At 37.3% G+C, this 19698-nt stretch overlaps 1 protein-coding gene across 5 annotated transcripts in view; it reads left to right on the forward strand.

Annotated features, from left to right (window-relative positions):
- The window catches only part of LOC123540652 (1-deoxyxylulose-5-phosphate synthase YajO-like), a 49987-nt gene extending 30597 nt beyond the window's left edge, over positions 1–19390 (forward strand). For 3 of the 5 annotated variants that reach the window (XM_053526929.1, XM_053526931.1, XM_053526932.1), the window contains exons 4-9: positions 10596–10755; positions 12312–12485; positions 13439–13536; positions 13775–13959; positions 17670–17809; positions 18378–19390. In XM_053526929.1, the coding sequence (XP_053382904.1) occupies positions 10596–10755; positions 12312–12485; positions 13439–13536; positions 13775–13959; positions 17670–17809; positions 18378–18491 (871 nt within the window). In that variant the 3' untranslated portion in view covers positions 18492–19390. The remainder of the gene's footprint in view (positions 1–10595; positions 10756–12311; positions 12486–13438; positions 13537–13774; positions 13960–17669; positions 17810–18377) is intronic. The other 2 variants (XR_008367850.1, XM_053526930.1) reach the window with 2 other exon arrangements.
- Positions 19391–19698: the final 308 nt, after the last annotated feature.

Below are 19698 nucleotides of genomic sequence, written 5' to 3' on the forward strand. Positions count from 1 at the left end.
TTTTTGAAAAAAAGGTTTTAAAAATAAATAGTAGGGGTACTACAAACAGTTAGGGGAAAATTTGCCGTAATTTTTTATGTGAAAAATTTATTGTCAAACTAGTTTCTGTTTATATCAAAATTTCTCGGGTAAAAATTTTTTTTTTATTTGCCCCCTACCATTTTATCAATATGAACGGTTTCCCTTTTTAAAAGTACGTTTGGTGATTACCTTATTCCTTTTTTAAAATGTTTTTTCTTTTTCTGTGTGAGGAACTTTGAAAAGTTTTAAAATCTTTTCCCCTTCCCGCGCAACTGAAATTGGCACAACAGCGTCATCTGAAGAGTCTTATCAAATTGTTTAATCAAGCGCGGTCACTGTTCGAATACTATTCCCGATCTCATTTCCCGGTTTGGTCCCCCCGTTTCCCCCGGTTCATGGTCCGGGAAAAACCTTGTTAAACCCTTTTTTAAACCCTTTCGTACAACCTTGACGATTCCGCGAACCCGGGAAGACCCCTTAATAAACCTTGTAAAGGCAAGGGCCCGGGTTTTTTAAATTTTTTAACACAAGGGGAATACCGGGAAACGAGGGCCAAAACCGGCATTTTCCGTACAGATGGGCGCAATGGGGGGAAATTTCCGGGTAACACCGGGGTATCCCCTGTGTCTCCGTGTTTTCCGTATTTCCGGGGTCCTGGCAATCACTTTTACAGTAGGCTGCGGCACCCGGCCCCGGGAGGGCATAGCGCAGGCGAGCAGGGTATCCCCCTCTTTACCGGTGGGGGTAGGGAAAATTTTCGGTAAGCCCGGGGTTTTATCCCGATTAACTCCCCGGAAATCCCGGGAAAAATTCCCGGAAAACCCCCCGGTTGAGCCCGGGTAAACCCCGTTTCCCAAAAACGGACTGCCCGGGGTTTTAAACCGGTGGTGCCGGCTAATTGGCCCACACAGGGTGACAGAATTGGGTCACGCATCTACGCGGTAACAACGGTAAAGTTCGGTGAATAAGAAAAAATGAGTTTTTTTTTAGCAAACTGTTTAGATACTTGTTTTATCAGTAATTAACCCATATCACCACTGCATATCACTCACGTAAAGCCGATCATTTGTACCTTGTGTAAAAATTTTTAAAATTTTATTTGTTTAAAACGGAAAAAATTGTAGTCGCCGCACTTTGTTTTTTTGTGTATTTTTCCCCTCGATTAAAATTACTTTATTTTTATTTATGAAATTTCAAAACATGATGCAGAAAAAAAATAAAATAAAAATGGAACTTTGTGTTGTAGTTTTTCTAACGTCACAAACGTCTGAGTCTTCTGTTTACCGGGTCTTTTCTGCGCTAAATTTAAAAGTTTGCAAAATGAAAATCTAAAGTAATTAAGCTAAAATAAAAAAAAATGTGTTTTTTTTCAAAAACGGAATATATCAAACCCAAGGGAGAAAATTTTCACATTTTCAGGCGTATTTAAAATTTTTCCACTTCTCAGAAATGGCCCTTTAATTCCTTTTCACTCAAAACAAAAAATTTTCCCTTTTAATAGATTAAAAACACTGTAAAATCCTATTTGGGAGGGGGTTTTTCCCTTCCACAGAGTTTTTTGCCCGTTTGGCTCTGTGTTTGCTTCTCATAGAGTCGTCTTCAATTAATTTCCCCCACGGGGGAAAATTTTCAGCGGGTTCTGGTCTGGGCATGATTTTTGGGTTCAAAAATACAAAATTTTTTGGGGGATCGACGTGGCCCTTTTTTATAACTACCGTGAAAAGGGCACCGGGCTGGCCCCGGGTTGTCCCCGGATACAGCCGGCTGTGGGGAAATGTACCTGCGGTCACGGGCCTCCCGGGCTACACCCCCCCACTGGGGATTACACCGGGTCAATGGGGTTTACGCCGGACAATCACCGTGGATATGGGCAACCGGGACTAAACCGGATCAAATGTAGATTCTGCTTTTTACGGGTTTTTACCGGGAAAAGGGGGGAATAGAGACCCAATTTAAAATTTTTTGAAAAAAAAAATGCGGGGGTTCGTCCGGATACCGGTAATTTTACCGGGGGAAACCCGGACCCGTCCCCCGGGGAAGTGAGTGGGGGCTTATGTTTTGGGAGCATTTTTTGCATCGGAAAATTTTTTTACAAAAAAATTTTACTTCTTTCGAAACTAAACAAAGAACCAGGTGACAGAGGTCTTTATACTTGCATTCCCTTTCCCACGAAAAAATCAGTCTTATGGAGACCCCGCCCATACCACTACCGGGAAGACCTCGCCACATACTGGAGATATGCTGGTGATGGGAAAAGGTAAAATTATTAAAACTTACCCTAGTTTTTTGCAATCTCTCAAAAGTACTCGAGTTTACATTATAATTACAGTTTTTGAAACTGAAATATTTTTGCAATGAAATCAGGAAATCAAAAAATGATATAGAGTTCGGGAAGGGTTTTGGTCCTCGAAGCCCGTCGTCAACCATGATCTCTAGATGACCCAAGGTAAACTCTTTATATTTTTTCCAAGGAAATAAACAAAAAGGGCTGATAAAAAAAGGGGGAAAATTTAATTCTTGGGAAAACTGGAAATGAAGGTGCCCAACATTTGTCTTGGTACCATGACATTTGGTACAACGAAAAGGACCATGGGTCGTAAGCATTTTTTTAACAAAAATTTTATATGAAATACTAGTACATGTTATAAAAGGAAATCTTCGTAGGGGATGTAAAAGGGAAGCTAAGTTGTAATTTAATTTCTAGAAAATAGCTGTTCTGGATTTTCGCTCTTAACATGCCTTAGACGGATTTTGGGGTTTTCGTACAGGTAAAAAGCCCCCAAAATTTCCACATAAAGGTTCTCTGAAAGTAATTCGCCTTAAAAAAATTAAAAGGTTGTAATTAAAAACGGTTGAGGGGTTTTGGGGGACGAATGACAGACTACAGAGGGGAAAAAGTTCTAAATTCCCCACATAAACATGAAAAAGTATATCATTTCAGTTTTTTGGAAACCCCAAGGCAATCTAGTGAGGCCGACGCACACAAGATCGGGATCGTTATGTAAACTTGGAAATTTTAATCTGCCAACTTACTGCAGCGGGAAGTCGAGGAGATAATTGGACTGCAAAGAAAGCTTTTGCAACATTTAACTTGAATTTTTTTGACCCCTTTTAACGGGTATTATCTGTTTTTTCGATTTTGGTTCTTAGCACTATTTTCGGGAAAAAAATACTAAAAGATATGTCAGGCCTTTACCTAATTTGTCTCTTTTCTGTATTCTGTATTGGTACCACTTGTTTACTTTTAGTAACTTAAACGTCCGCAGTAAGGGAGCCAGATATCTATTAAAATCGACAAGAAACATTCTACTCAACGGGGGATCAACGTAGTGGGGTTTTTTCACTGCATCAAACTTACCAGACGGGAAAGTTTCAGTTTAACCTCTTTAAACCAATTTAAAATTACACGTTTTAAAGCTTTCATCAAAAAAACAAAAAATTTGAATTCTTTAAAAAAAAAGATTAGTAAAAACCACTCTTTTGTCTTTTTCCCTCAAAAAAAAGGGCTTTCAAAAACATTTCAGCGTTCAATGGTCTTTTTAATGAAAAATAAAGCACAAGCGTGTTATTTTCCTTCTTTCTCTTTGGTATATGTTTATTTTCCTTGGACAGTTTATGCTGTGGTAAAATTTATTTTCTTGTTATAGTTTTTTGTTTTTTTATAGGTTTATTTTTTGGGTTTATTCTTTTTTGTATATTTTCATTATATTTGTTATAGGGTCAACCTATTCTTTCTTTTTAGGTTTGTTATTGTCTTTGGTTACAAAATTTTTCTTAAAGGTTAATTGTTTTTTTTGTATGTTTATTTTCTTTGGGTTTTTCCTTGAAGATTTGGTGTCTTTTTTATTGGTTTATTATTTTTTGCATTATTTTTTTGCGGGGGAAGGGATATCTTCAATGTTTTATTCTCTTGGTTAGGGTATATCCCTAGTTATTTTTTTTGGTAAGGTTATGCTCTGTTTTTTTTTTCTTTGATAAAAATTCCCTCTGGTTTATTTTTTTGGGATAGGTATTTTCCTTTTTTTATATTTTTTGAATAGTTAAAATCCGCTAGGTTTATTCTTTGGTATAGGTATATCCCAAGGGTTTATTTTTTTTAGTATCGTAAATCCTCTGTGTTTTTTTTTTCTTGGTATAGGTATCCTCTTGGGTTTTATTTTTTTGGGTTAAAAAATCCTATGGTTTGTTCTCTTAGTAAAGATATCCTCATTTTTATTCCTTGGTATAATTTTCCTATGGTTTTTCTCTGGGTATAAGTAATCCCTATGGTTATTCTTTGGTATACTATATCCTTAGGTTTTATTCTTTGGTATGGGGTTATATCCTATGGTTTATTCTCTGGGGTATGGATACCCCTTTATGGTTATTCTCTTGGTATAGATATCCTCTATGGTTTATTCTCTTAATATAGGTATATCCTCTATGGTTTATTCTCTTGGTATAGGTATATCCTCTATGGTTTATTCTCTTAAAAGGTATATATTATGGATTATTTTCTTTAGTATAAGTATATCCCATGTTTATTCTCTGGTTTTTGTACCCCCTTATGGTTTATTTCTTGGTTTACGTATATTCCTAAAATTTTTCCCTTTGGGGTGTATTCCGCAGGGTTTATTCTTTGGTATAGGTTACGTTTTCTTTATTTTCTTTGATATAGTATACCCTCTAGGTTTATTTTTTGTAATCTCTTTTGATTTTTTTTTTTTTGGTAAGGTATATCCGCTAGGTTATGGGGAAATCGTTTACCGATTGCGACCCCTCTACTTTAACACAAAAAAATTATACGAATGAGGTATTCTATCAAATTTAAAGAATATATACACCCGGGCAGGTGCACAGAGCGCTGATTTTTTCAAGAATACGTTTTTCCCCCTTATCCAATAACGTCCCAATTATAATTGTCCGAACACACGTCTTGCACATTATTTAAATAGGGAAAATTGGTATATATAAGTATGTGCATTTGTAAAAAAAAGCACCAGTGAGCACGTTCATATAAAAAAATAACCTCCCCGGGAGGGTGCGCCTACCAAGAGGTGGAAATTACCTGAATACAATACTAGGGGCAGTTTTTGTTTTTATTAGCTCACCGTCCCCAAAGTGAAACAAGCTTTTTGTGATCACGCGGGTCCGTCCCCCCCTGCGCGCGTGTGAAAAATTTTTGCTTGTGACCACTCAAAGGGGTACATTTTTCAGGGTTTTTAAAATTGGTCAGAATGTTCAGGTGTTTAGATAAATTCAAAAACGGGGTTTGTGGGAAAAAAACTAGGACAGGGCCCTAAAAAAAAAAATCCTTGTGATCCCCCTAAGGCCGTATTTTTCAAAAGTTTTTCATAAAAATTGGGTTGATTGTTCCCCTTGAAGATATCTACCAAATTTTGAACTGGTCAGTGGGGTTTAAAAACTGGTCATTGGTCAAAAAATAGAAACCCTTTGGACCCCCCTAGGGGCCCATATTTTTATGGGATCTTCCAAAAAAATTGGTCAAATGTTAACTTGAGAATCGAGGTAAATTTAAAAGGGGGTCACGTGGGGGTTTAAAAACTGGGCCCATAGGTTTAAAATGGGAAAACCCTTGTGACCCGAAAGGGGCCATTTTTTCAATGGATCTTCATGAAGATTGGCCCAAAAAATTTTGATATCTAGTTCAGTTTTGAAACTGGGTTACGTGCCTTCAAAAACTAGGTCATTATGTCAAATAATAGAAAAACCTTATGACCTCTTTGGAGGCGATATTTATCATGGGATCTGTATGAAAGTTAGTCAGAATATTCAACTTGATAATACCTAGGTCAAGTTTGAAACTGGGTCAACTGCGGTTAAAAACTAGGTCAGTAGGTCAAAAAAAACCTTGTGACCTCCCTAGAAGCCCTATTTTTAAATGGATCTTCATGAAAATTAGTCAGAATGTTCGCCTTGATAATATCTAGGTGTCTGTTGAAACTGGGTCAACTGCGGTCAAAAACAAGGTCAGTTGGTGAAATCAAGGAAAATCATGTTAACACTCTTGAGGCCATATTTTTCAATAGATCTTCATGAAAATGGGTCAGAATGTTCACCTTGATAATATCTAGGATAAGTTTGAAACTGGGTCACATGCGAACAAAAACTAGGTCAGTAGGTCTAAAAATAGAAAAACCTTGTGACCTCTCTAGAGGCGATATTTTTCATGGGATGTGTATGAAAGTTGGTCTGAATATTCATCATGATGATATCTAGGCCAAGTACGAAACTGGGTCAACTGCGGTCTAAAACTCGGTCAGTAGGTCTACTTCGTCCGTGTGTCCGTGCGTAAGCTTTTGTTTGTGACCACTCTAGTTTAAGATCCAGCTTATAAATATGGATGACATGTACAGTTTTGCACACCAAACTTTAAACTGTCTTTCAGTGACCATAAATGTGACCTACTGATCTACTTTCTAATATTTTAGCATGAGTTTGCCATTTGAAACATGTGGTTTAATATACTCAGGTGAGCGATTCAGTGTCATCATGACCCTCTTGTTCCAACTGATAGGGAATCGATCCTACACGTAGTGACGGAAATTGGGATCGATCCCTCTACGGTAACATGCGATATACCGAATGAGATATTTACTATCGAATTAAAAATGTGTCCTTCCTTGCTGTTGTTAGACAGTTCTTTTTCAAATGTTATGGGATGAGTTGAAGTTGGATCGATTCCCGATTGAGGCAGTGCCTTATTTTATATCATTCTTGGTTTAGGCATATCCTGTATGGTTTATTGTTTTGGTATAGGTATATCCTTTATGGTTTATTTTCTTTGGTATAGGTATATCCTGTATGATTTATTCTCTTGGTATAGCTATATCCTCTACGGTTTATATTCTTTGATATAGGTTTAACCCGGTCAGTGTATGGTTTATATTCTTTGATATAGGTATATCCTGTATGGTTCATTCTCTTGGTATAGGTATATCCTCTATGGATTATTTTCTTTGGTATAGGTATAGGTTTATTCTCTTGGTATAGGTTTATTAGTGCCCTACCTGTGGAACACCTGAGGAGACTATAGGAATGCCCTCCGTGTGTCTGTCCGTCCTTCTATCCATCCGTCTGTCCACCTGTCTCACCGCAAATCTGGATCCTGTAATTACACAAAAAGTATTCAAGCTAGGTTCATAAAACTGTTAACCGAGGGCAATGCACGCACATGAATTATGCTTTTAGATGATAGGTCAAAGTTACTATTTAAGATCAAGTAGGCATTGTTTCGGCTTCATAACTTTTATATGTGTTTTTGGATTATCGTAGTGCTATACACAAGACAATGTGTCAACACATGATCTACGCTTGTCGGTTAAAGGTCAAGGTCACTGTTTAAGGTCAAGTAAAAATTTCTCTCCATAACTTTTATATGCATTGAAGGATTTTCTTACTTATACAAGCTCCTAGCGACCAGACAATATGTCGCCATTGAAATTAACGTAAAAATAGTTTTGTTCCCTAACTTCTAAATACATTGAATCATTTTTATACACATTTGTACGCTCACACACGCCATGTTCCCGTAACCAGATTATGTGTTGCTTGCATGACCCATGCGTATTAGTCAGAGGTCCAAGTTATCATTGAAAGTCAAGTATAAAACTTTCTGCTGCATAACTTTTAGTTGCAGTGAAACATGTTTTATTACTTTACAGGAATGTTCCTCATGATTACATTACATGTTGAGCACATTAACCATGGATGTAGACCGAAGGTCAATGTCTCTATTGAAGGTCAAGTAAAAATGTTTCGCTCTACAACTTTTTTTTTGCATTGATTGATTTTCTTAGTATTGTACAAAAATGTTCCCTATAAAGAAAATCGATCAATGTAATGTACATGATCTATGCTTGTAGGTCAAGGTCACGACTGAAATTTTATTAAATACAGTTTTTGTTTCTTAGCTCCTAAATACATTGAAGCATTATCAGTCCCAGTAATGTTACCAATAACCTCTAGGGAGGAACACTAACAATTTTTCCATCGGTAGGGGACTTCTGTGCAATACTCAAGTCAGTTGTTCTTTTTAGCTGACCTGTCACGTAGTGACAAGGTGAGCTTTTGTAATCGCCCTTTGTCCGTCGTCCGTCCGTCTGTCCACAATTTCCTGTGAACACGATAGAGACCACATTTTGCAATTGACTTTAATCAAACTTTCACACAACTTGTATTGGCATAATATCTCGGTTCATTAAATGATAATATCATGTTATAGTCATATAAGTCCATGCTAACAGGTAAACATTGCCATTGGCATATTTTAAACAAATCTGCTTGATGCGAATAACTCGATATTAAAAAAGATGTATCTGTATTATTCCAGCAGAGAAAGCATGGTAGAATAAATAAACATGTATGGTATTCTATTAAAAGAAATATATGTAAAGTATGCTTTTTATTTTAAATATCACTTGCCTCAAATGTATCCATTATTCTGTTTTTCCTTCCGTTTAACCTTGATGCATGTCAGCATCTGGGCGCGGCCATATTGATACGTCATCATTTGACTTTGACGTCATTTATCTCGGAAACGTGTCAGTTACGATAAGGACCTTTTATGCTTGACGGGGCTCATTTCGAAAACTGGCCAGATCCCGTTATGGGTTCCATAGTTATGGCCCCTTATGGGGCCAAAATGTGCTATTTTGGCTTGTGAACACGATAGAGACCACATATTGCAAATGATTTTAATAAAGCTTTCACATAACTTGTATTGACATAATATCTCGGTTCCTTTCGAAAACTGGCCAGATCCCTTCATGGGTTCTAGAGTTATGGCCCCTAAAGTGCCAAAATTTGCTATTTTGGATTTTGAAGTCGTATAGAGACTTAATTTAGGGTTTGATTTGATACAAACTTGCAAAATATCTTTAACAACAATAGATATTGGATTTCATTATGAATTCATTAGATTCAATCATAGGTTCCGGAGTTACGGCCCCTGATTAACACCATAGAGGCCACATATATGAGTTATCTTTTTGAAACTTGGTCAGAATATTATTCTTGGTGATTCCTATGCCAAGTTTAAAACTGGGTCATGTGGGTTAAAAAACTAGGTCACCCGGTCTAATCAAGGAAAATCATGTTAACACTCTTGAGGCCACATTTATGATCCTATCTTCATGAATCTTGACCAGAATGTTAATCTTGATGATTCTTAGGCGACGTTCGTAACTGGGTCATGTTGGGTCAAAAACTAGATCACCACTCAAATCAAGGAAAAGCATGTTTACACTTTAGAGGCAACATTTATGACCCTTTCTTCATGAAACTTGGTCAGAATGTTCATCTTGATGATTCCGAGGCCAAGTTTAACAGGTGAGCGATATATGGTCATCATGGCCCTCTTGTTAGTGTACTAGTTGGTTTATTATACGCCCGAAGGGACGTATTATGTTATGACGCCGGTGTCCGTCTGTCCGTCCGTCCGTCCGTTAGCAATTTCGTGTCCGCTCTGTAACTCTTGAACCCCTTGAAGGATTTCAAAGAAACTTGACACACATGTTGACCACACTGTGACGACGTGCAGAGTGCTTGTTCCGGGTGACTAGCTTCAAGGTTAAGGTCACACTTTGGGGTCAAAGGTCATATGAGTGTGTTTCGTGTCCGCTCTGTAACTCTTGAACTGCTTGAAAGATTTCAAAGAAACTTGGCACAAATGTTCACCACACTGAGACGACATGCAGAGCGCTTGTTTCGGATGACTAGGTTCAAGGTCAAGATCACACGTAGGAGTGAACGGTCATATATGTCTTTACTGTGTCTGCTCTGTAACTCTTGAACTGCTTGAAGGATTTCAAAGAAACTTGGCACATATGTTCACCACACTAAGGCGAAATGCAGAGCGCATGTTATGGATGACCCGCTTCAAGGTCAAGGTCACATTTAGGGGTCAAATGTCATATATGACTTTGCTTTGTGTATTTTGCGCTGCATTGCAGTGCTTTTGTTTTTATTCGGCAGATCCCTTTTTGGTTCTCATACAATATTTTTTTGTATTACTCCCCTTTTTATTACTATAAATAGCTTATTTTGAAACTGTTTTATTAATGGCCTTAGGGAAAAACCGAGACCACTTTTCTGTGGAACAACATGAATGGTACATCCAATTTTTAGTTGTATTTTGACATAATTTTACCTGGTAAGAATTGTTTTGTGGACATCGATCTTTTTTCGGAATTTCTTCCTTTTGTTGTCCTTGTCATTTGTGCTTCACCAGTCAAGTTCTTTAAATATTGCTCCCATCCTCTGGTGTAACCCTTGGGGCGTATATTGCCCCGCTTGGCGGCGCTCTTGTTTGTTTTGATGTTGATTTATTCTCTTTGTTTAAATTTTTTCTCATTGTTATTGGTTTACGTTACTGGTTTATTTTTTCGATATATATATTCTCTTTGGTATTGGTTTATTCTCCTGTTTTTCTCTCTATGGTTTTTTCTCTTCTCTTTGCTATCTATTAGGTTTTTTCTTTATGGCATAGGTTTATTTTCTTCCGTATTATAAGGTTTATTCTCTTTCGTTTGATATAGTTTTATTCTCTTTTGTGTCTACACTATGTTTTCTAGAAAGAAGAACCGAGATGATATTATCATTGCGACCAAAGTTCGTTTCCCTACGGCAGACTTCACTACACTGAACGATGTTGGACTTAGCAGACGACACATCATCAAAAGTTGTGAGGATAGCCTTAAAAGACTGCAAACAGATTATATAGACTTGTACCAGGTTTGAAATGTTTATTTTTTGTAGAAGGATTTTACCTGAGATTGTACATACTTTCTTTGATCAAACTCGATTGTGGAGAAAGTTTGAGGTACAGTGAAACACCGCTCGCTCGAGCATCGATGACTCGAGTACCCGGGCTCGCTCGAGCAATTCATGTGGTCCCGACCGATTTCCTTCTATTTTCTTTGTAAAATTACCATGGCTGGGTCGAGCATCGATAACTCGATCGCTCGAGCATGACATCTGGTCCCTGTGTATTAATTTACTCTTTGTTGCTTCTGGCAAACTCGAGCAGAGGTGTCGAAATTTTTCACACCTTCGGTGGTCAGAATATATTTGTTAATTAAAAAGTTTCACACACCGTGAGAATTGCGTAGTCTATTCCACGACTATCCTAAATGTTTGTTTGTCGGTATATTTGATCTGATAATGAGAATAATTATTGATAAATGGTTGAAGAAAAGTTGTATTGATCAGAGATGAATTACTGCTTATTTTCGTCTTATGTTGGTCAATGTCCGGGTCGCTCGAAACCATGGATAACTCGAGCATTTTGCTCATCCCCTTGCGACCTCGAGCGAGCGGTGTTTGACTGTATATATTCCAATAGCTTTCCACACAAATTCCAGTATCAGACGCCAGGGTTGTATCTAAAGATAAAAATGAATCTTAATAGTGCTCAAGTTTAGTTTTTTTTCCGACGTCCGTTGTCTGTCAACAATTGCATCAAATGACATCTCATTCTAAACCACTTGCTAATTTCAAACCAAACTCGCAGTCCCTTAGGTGGTTCTGTAAAGAAATCCATTCCTTGCATAATTCTGGTTGGCATGGCAACGGAAAAAACAACAACTTAAAATGTTCTTGTAAGAAACTGCGGACCCGATTTCAAAACCATTCCACTGAAATGTTTCTTGGATGACCTCCCAACAAGATTGATTGTTCAAATTATAACGATTCGTCAAAAAAAAAAACAACAAAAACAAAAAAAAACGTGTCTCTATATGAATATGGTGGAAACTTTAAAGGTCTTCAAGTTGGAAACTGTCGGACTGATTTAAAATTAATTTCACAGAAGTGTTTCTTTTTTTTTCTTCTACCGAGGTTATTTAAATTATTCGGATTCGTCAAAAACAACATGTCTGCCAGGAAGCGTGGTCACTTTACGCTTTATAGTGAAAGCTTAAATTTGTCAGAAACTGGTTATTGAATTTAGAAATAATTTCAAACAAATATTCCTTCTACTAAGATTGTTAAAATTAGTACTATTCTTAAAAAAAGAAAAAAAAAAAACTTCAAAGGACACCTCCTTAATCTCTGAACCGATCTGAAAATATTTTCACAGAAACATTCCTTTGGTGATCCTCTTCCATGATTGTTCAAATTATTTAGATTTTTCTCCTGAGCATCTGCGGGCCAGTTTTCAAAGTAATTGGACAGGAATGTTTCTTATTTTACCAGTTTTAGCTGTGAAACTTTGGTAAGCGGTATAAAGCCATCATGGCCATCTTGTTTATCATTTATAAGTTGAGTTTCTGTTTTCTCTATTGTTTTAGGCTCATATGTGGGATAATGCTACACCAATAGAAGAAACGCTTCGTGCTTTTGATGATCTTGTAAAGAGCGGGAAAATACGTTACTATGGTTTCTGTAATCTTTGTGGTTGGCAAATGCAGAAAATTGTCGAAACAACGAAGAAGCTTAACCTGAACCCATGTGTCAGTTTACAGGTAAATGGCTAGTTTATTTCTAACTCTTCTGATTTTAAAAGAAATCTACGAGGTATTGTCGTCACCGGATCGTTGATATCGGGGTTGGCCTTGAATTTTTTTTGTTAGAGTTAAGGCCCTTTTGTATTTGGAAACTTGGCGTTTGTTTCTTAGGGTTTTTTTTGTATGTTCGCTTTTCGTGAATACAACAAGAGCTTTAAATTTGTGATATCTTGTGCACCATCACCAAATGAATATGAAAGTTAAGAACGATAACTCTCACTTGTAATATGTTCGAAGTATGGCTCTTTTTGTTGTTAGAAAATTTGTAGTGGCCTCCGTGGCTGAGTGGTTAAGATCTCTGTTTTCGACTCACTTTTGGTTCTAAATTTCATTTAGGGTGTAGAATTCTTCATGTGAGGAAGCTATCCAGCTGGCTTACGGAAGGTCGGTGAATCTACCTAGATGCAGGCCCATGCCCGAAGCAAAGCTCCGAGGGGCTCATGGGGTCTTCATTCTACAACAGAAGCTAGAAAAGTCGGCATATGACCTAAATTGCGTGGGTGTGACTCTGAACGAGATAAATGACATAACTAGGGAAGCTTGTATTTCTGGGTTAAAATATGTGTTTAGATCCACCTTTCCTAAATATTGTTAGAGATATAGCCTAGAAGTTTGTTCCCTTATCATCAGTGGACGTATAACTAGGTCAAGATTTTTGTTTTGCATATTAATATTATCTGATGTCAAGCACTGACAGACGATCGTTGTCATCCGTAGGCGGTGCTGTTGTTAACAGCAGCCCTTCTCTTTAGTTCAGTCATAATATGGCCTGGTTGGTCAAATGATTATCTTTACAACTGCAAAATACACAAAAAATATGTCGAGATAGTCCCATTCTGAAACCATATAAACCATTCGGTTGATGAAAGAAATAGAAATTAATGATACACTTTTTTGTATATATTGTATAGCAACAATACAATTTACTGCGACGGGATTCCGAGCTTGAAGCTTTTATGGTCTGCGAGAATGAGGGCATATGCGTGTTGCCGTGGAGTCCATTAAAAGGGTAGGCCTAATTTACTTTAAAATATACAGTATATGAAATGAAATGAAACTGTTATTTTTAATCTAAAAGCGTCATGTTAAACAAAATGTTTTATTTTGTCCCCTAATGGAAGTTCATTCAGAACCATTTAAGTAGACACTGTATATATGATTAAATTCTTTTATTTTCTGAGACGTCAAGTGAAACAAATATTTGAATTTTCATACATACATCTTTTTTCATTAATTGGCACTCGTAGGGGTATGCTTACTGGAAAATTCAAGAGAGACCAGAAACCTGACGCAACCGGAAGTCGAGCCGGGTACATGCATGCTAAAAGGGAGGAAGGGAAAAATACCTCCGAGAGTAATTGGGAAGAGTTCGGAAGTAATGAAAACTATTGGAAACTAATAGCAGCCATGGAAAAAATCGCTAAAGCTAATGGTACAAAAGCTCTTCTCCAAACTTTCACCTTATTTTTCTGGTTTCACGTGGCACTTTATTGCCTTTCTTGTGATAAAATAATGTTATTTGGTCCTGTATATCACAGAAGAACAGCGTTCCGTTACAGCTAGCGTTGTATCGCCCCTTTCCTCTGTAGATTGGTAAGAGTGGTATTACGAGAACATGAAGACATGGTGCAATGGCACGATATGATGCGAAAACGAGATATCAAGATGTGATGACGCGATAGTAATATGGCACTTTCGCATTATGTAATTGCACTATCGCCCCATTGATCTAATGGTGATTGTGCGATATTAATATCGTTGTTTCGCAACTTCGCTCTTAGATCGAGAGGCAATATTGTGATAGTGACATGTGAAACTATGATACGATACGAAAGGGCTGTATTGATGTCGCATCTACATATTGTGTTTTTCGCATTTGGCATAGTATTGTCGCGTCATTTAATCGTATCCTCGTGTATTCGCATCGTATTATCGCACTGTCGCCCTTACCAACCTGCAGGGAGAAGGAAAGAAAAAACGATGGTCAAAATAGAACACCGTACTGCAGTCATGCACAAACATAATAACATAAAATTGTACATGTACTTCGTACCACAATTTTGGCATCCGACCGACGGTACAAAATGGCTCATGTATACCCCTGAAAACTTTGTTTGCGAAGGTGGGATAAAACCGCCGGCAAATAAGACCTCATTTTTGTCTGTCCCATTCATTGTTAGCTCACCTGTCCAAATTTATTACCCTATCTTCATGAAACTTGGTCAGAATGTTTATCTTGATGATTTCTAGACAAAGTTTGAAACTGGGTCATATGGGGTCAAAATCTAGGTCACCCGGTCAAACCAAAGGAAAAGCTTGTTAACACTTTTGTTCATTTGATGTGCATGAAACTTGGTCAGAATGCTTTTCTGCATGAAATATTGTATGACTTTTTATCTGGGTTATGTGGAGTCAAAACGTAGGTCACCAGGTCAAATCAAAGAATAAGCTTGTTTACACCCGAAAGGGCATATTTTTTATTCTATCTTCATAAAACTTGGTCAGAATGTTTTTTATCATGAGGTCTTGGACGATTTCAAATCTGGGTCACGTAGGTTAAAAAACTAGTTAAAATTAAAAGAAAAGCTTGTATACACTCTAGAGGCCACTTTTTAGCTCACCTGAGCAATGCTCAGTGAGTTTTTCTGATCGCTCGATGTCCGGCGTCCGTCTTCTGTCGTCTGTCGTCTGTCAACATCTAGCTTGTGTATGCGATAGAGGCTGTATTTTTCAACTGATCTTCATGAAATTACCTGAATAATGATTACCTTGATGAAATCTAGGCCGAGTTCGAAAATGGGTCATCTGGGGTCATAAACTAGGTCATTAGGTCAAATTAAAGAAAAACGTTGTGTATGCGATAGAGGCTGTATTTTTCAATTGATCTTCATGATTTGTTGTCAGAATGATTACCTTGATAAAATCTAGGCCGAATTTGAAAATGGGTCATCTGGGGTGAAAAACTAGGTCACTAGGTCAAATCAAAGAAAAACCTTGTGTATGCGATAGAGGCTGTATTTTCAACTGATCTTCATGAAATTTGGTCAGAATGATTACCTTGATAAAATCTAGGCCGAGTTTGAATATGGGTCATCTGGCATCAAAAACTAGGTCACTAGGTCAACTCAAAGAAAAACCCTATGTATGCGATAGAAGCTGTATCTTTCAATTGATCTTCATAAAATTTGGTCAGAATGATTGCCTTGATGAAATCTAAGTCAAATTTGAATATGGGTCATCTGGCATCAAAAACTAGGTCAGTAGGTCATATCAAATAAAATACTTGTTTAAACTCAAGAGACCACATTTTTTGTCCAATTCTAATGAAAATTGGCCAGAATATATGTTTCCATGAAATCCCTAGGTCAAACATGTTTACACTGTTATGGTGTGTTTCTCAGGTGAGCGACCTAGGGCCATCTTGGCCCTCTTGTTTGTTCCAATCTTCCCGAAACTTTCTCAGAATGTTTGTTTTCATGTTTGGACAAGTTTGAATCTGGGTCATGTGTGGTAAAAAAACTAGGCCACTTGGTCAAATAAAAGAAAATGCTTGTTTACACTCAAGAGGCCACGTTTTTTGGTCCAATCTTAATGAAAATTGGTCAGAATATTTGTCTCCATGAAATCTCTATGTAAAACATGTTTACACTGTGGTGTGTTACTCAGGTGAGCGACATAGGGCCATCTTGGCGCTCTTGTTTTTATATACTTTCTGTTTCCACAACAGACCGTAGTCTTTATATCCTGGCTTTTTGAGTTGTTGTTTTTTTGTTCCTTTTCCACATTAGATCCTGTCCAGTTTTAGCCGACGTTGTTGATGGATTCTTTCTTTACAAAATGTCCTAAATCATCGTATGACAACATATTCCATTTCTGTATGATATATTTCTGCAAACTACATTAGCGGTACTCAAAGTTTTACGTGTGCAAATATGCGAACAACTTACGAGGAGTGTTTGAAAAGTATTGTGTATTGTGGTGACACGCAGTTTCCACGAGGCATTTCACGTCGATGTTATATGATTACCCCTATTCAATATCTACACAATAGTATATACATGTATCCATTCAATAACCCTTTTACCGAGTTGTCGCTATTTCTGTTTGGACAGTCGTTGACCACTGTAGCAAAAATGGTTGGAAAACGAATAACAAATACTGAAGAAATTCGGTCACATATAAAAGTTCGCAGTAAACTCTGTTGTTCTTTGAAAGAGCTTTTTGCCGAAATAACCCGTGTTTATGGGTCTAGTAAGGTGTCTTATGAGACGGTTTGCAGGTGGAAAGAGAAATTTGATTGTGGTGGAGAGTCTATTGAAAATGCCCATAAATCAGGTCGGCTAAAGACAGCAACGTGCGACCAAAATGTTTTGAACATCACAGAAATTCTTCAAAATGATGCTCGATATACTGTACGCGATATTGCACGCATTTGTATGCCATATTCTTCTCCAGCGAAGGTATAGCAGTACAGATTCCAGTAAAAAAAGGGTAGAAGTGTGACTGGTAGGTACTACCGTGACGTTATCTTGAAAAAAAATAAAGAAGTACTACAAGAAACGTCGCCCAGTCTCAGGTTTCAAACATGTTCGACTGTTGCATGACAATGCTCCAGCGCACACCTCTATTACAGTAGCACAGTTTTTGAAGTCGGAGAGAGTTACTGTGCTACCACATCCACCTTATTTCCCAGATCTGGCGCCGTGCGACTTCTCTTTGTTTCCAAAACTGAAAATCTTCCTTTCTGGTCGTAGATATCGATTGCGACCAGCTCCCGGTTCTGCTGTCCATCAGTACCTCCGTAGTATACCAAAATCGGGCTACCGTGACGCTTTCTGGAAATGGATCCATAGACTAAAGTTATGCATTTCTCACCATGGGGAATATTTTGAAATGACAACATGCACGTTTCCATCAGTTTTCAAGGTTTTAGACCACAATACACAATATTTTTCGAACACTCCTCGTACATGTAAATTCAGCAGAAAGGACTGAATAAATCGATGAAGTCGCATTTTTGTATGAAAACGGTCTGAATGGCCTACTGAAATTAACAAAACATTTCGCTTTTTCCTTAATAGTGTAACAGTTGTAAATACTTTGTTTGATACGCTTACCTCCGCAGTAAATGATTTGTTTCAGGTAAAACTGTCCCCCAGGTAGCTCTGCGATGGCTTCTACAGAAAGAAGTTGTGTCTTCTGTAATTATTGGTTGTACATCAATACAGCAGCTAGAAGACAACATGGGCGCATCTGGAGGCTGGGAAATCTCACCTGAAGGGGTATGTAACACAGTTTTTTTTGTAGTTAATATACATATTAAAAGTAGAATTACTAGGACTTCTGTACTGATTTATCAGCTTACTCATGGCGGGATGATTGTGATTTTAACATTGCAACATTTTATTTTTGTGTTCGTTTTTTGGTGATATCTAGCTCAAAGTTTATAATATTGGGTTTGGACCCAGTCTCTGAATGCAACATTGTCATTGGTCAGTTTCAAACGTGTGGCTCAGAAACAGCCAATTAGGTGCTACGGTATAGAGACTGGTCTTCGAGATCCGTTTCAAACTCCCTGCAGCGATTACTTCCCTTACGGTAAATTAGTTATTGTTATAATGAACGCAAGGGAAGGTAACCGCTGTGAGGAGCTTAACAACCTAGTATTTAGGACATGTTCACAACCTAGTATTTAGGACATGTTTACAACCTAGTATCTTGGACATGTTCACAACCATGTTCAGAGCCTAGTATCTTGGACATGTTCACAACCTAGTATCTTGGACATATTTTTCATCTCTTTTTTTTCTATGAGAACTTGAACTTGAAGTCTATGTTGCCTATTTACAGATGAAAGAGTTGGATGAGGCCGCTCCTTTATCAAAGCCCTACCCATACGACATGCTCTGGGGATTTGCTAGTTCCGGAAGAATGAACAGGTTTAACCGGTCCAACAAAGTGTGAGGAAACTATGATGAGAAGAAGAAAGCTTAGAATACATGTACAACAATAATTGTAGAATACAGGTTGCGTTTAGTTAAGAAAACATTTTTAGTTATATACACGTATCATTACAAAAATATTTACAACAATATGATATTGTCAACAGGATTAAGAAGTAAATCAAAATATTTATGTAAATCTCTTTCTCCGGATTACGTCTGAATGCACTATAAGCAGGTACTGATTAGCGGTGTGACAGAGAGAAAACTTGTGAACGCCAGAGATAAGCATGTGTTATGTATGGTCTGTGTACAAACTACATCGAAGAAGTTTATTGATTTTGGCATGAAGGATAGAGCGTTATTTTTTATTCATTAAAATTCATTTGAAATCAGTGCAAATAGAGTATAATGCCGTGTAGGCCTATACAGCACAATCCTGAAGAACAAACCAAGATTTTAACCAAAATACATCACATTCATTTCCGGTTATGATGACTGGAATGTTTTATGAACTGACAAACAGAAAAATGATATTAAAATGAATGATATTCAAGAAATGATATTTTCCAAACAGTGATTTGTCGTTGGCGAAAATCTTTTTTTTTTTTTGAAGTTCTGATGCTAATTATTACAAACGTTTTTGCCATCATTTTATCAAACTGGAATATGTTCAGATTATTTAGTGCGAAGAATATCAAATGCACGAAAGGCAACATATTAAATCATAAGAGGCTGATTTTTTACACACACACAAAAATCAACATTTCTAAATCAAATATCTTAACTAGTTTTTTTCTTCTTTTGCTTATTTCTGGTAATTGTAAATATGATTTCTTACATATATATGTTAACAGTATTAATTTAAACTGTCAGTCTAACATGCATATATCTTGCATAAAATAAACGATAACAACCATGTACAGCATTTTCATTACTTTCCGTTTTCGTACTTGAGAAAAGACATATCCGTACGGGCCTTTTCACTTTTTATTCGTCTGAAGGGACGTATTATGTTATGACGCCGTTGTCCGTCCGTCCGTTAGCAATTTCCTGTCCGCTCCGTAACTCTTGAACCCCTTGAACAATTTCGAAGAAGCTTGACACAAATGTTCACCACATCGAGACGACGTACAAACCTGTTCTCCGCAGGTAACTGCCAACTTCCCCACATGTATCAGAGGTTGGACACGAATGATTTCAGACACTGGGTATTTTATCAAGTCTTG

This window comes from Mercenaria mercenaria, chromosome 16 (genome assembly GCF_021730395.1).
Source record: "Mercenaria mercenaria strain notata chromosome 16, MADL_Memer_1, whole genome shotgun sequence".
Lineage (NCBI taxonomy): Eukaryota > Metazoa > Mollusca > Bivalvia > Venerida > Veneridae > Mercenaria > Mercenaria mercenaria.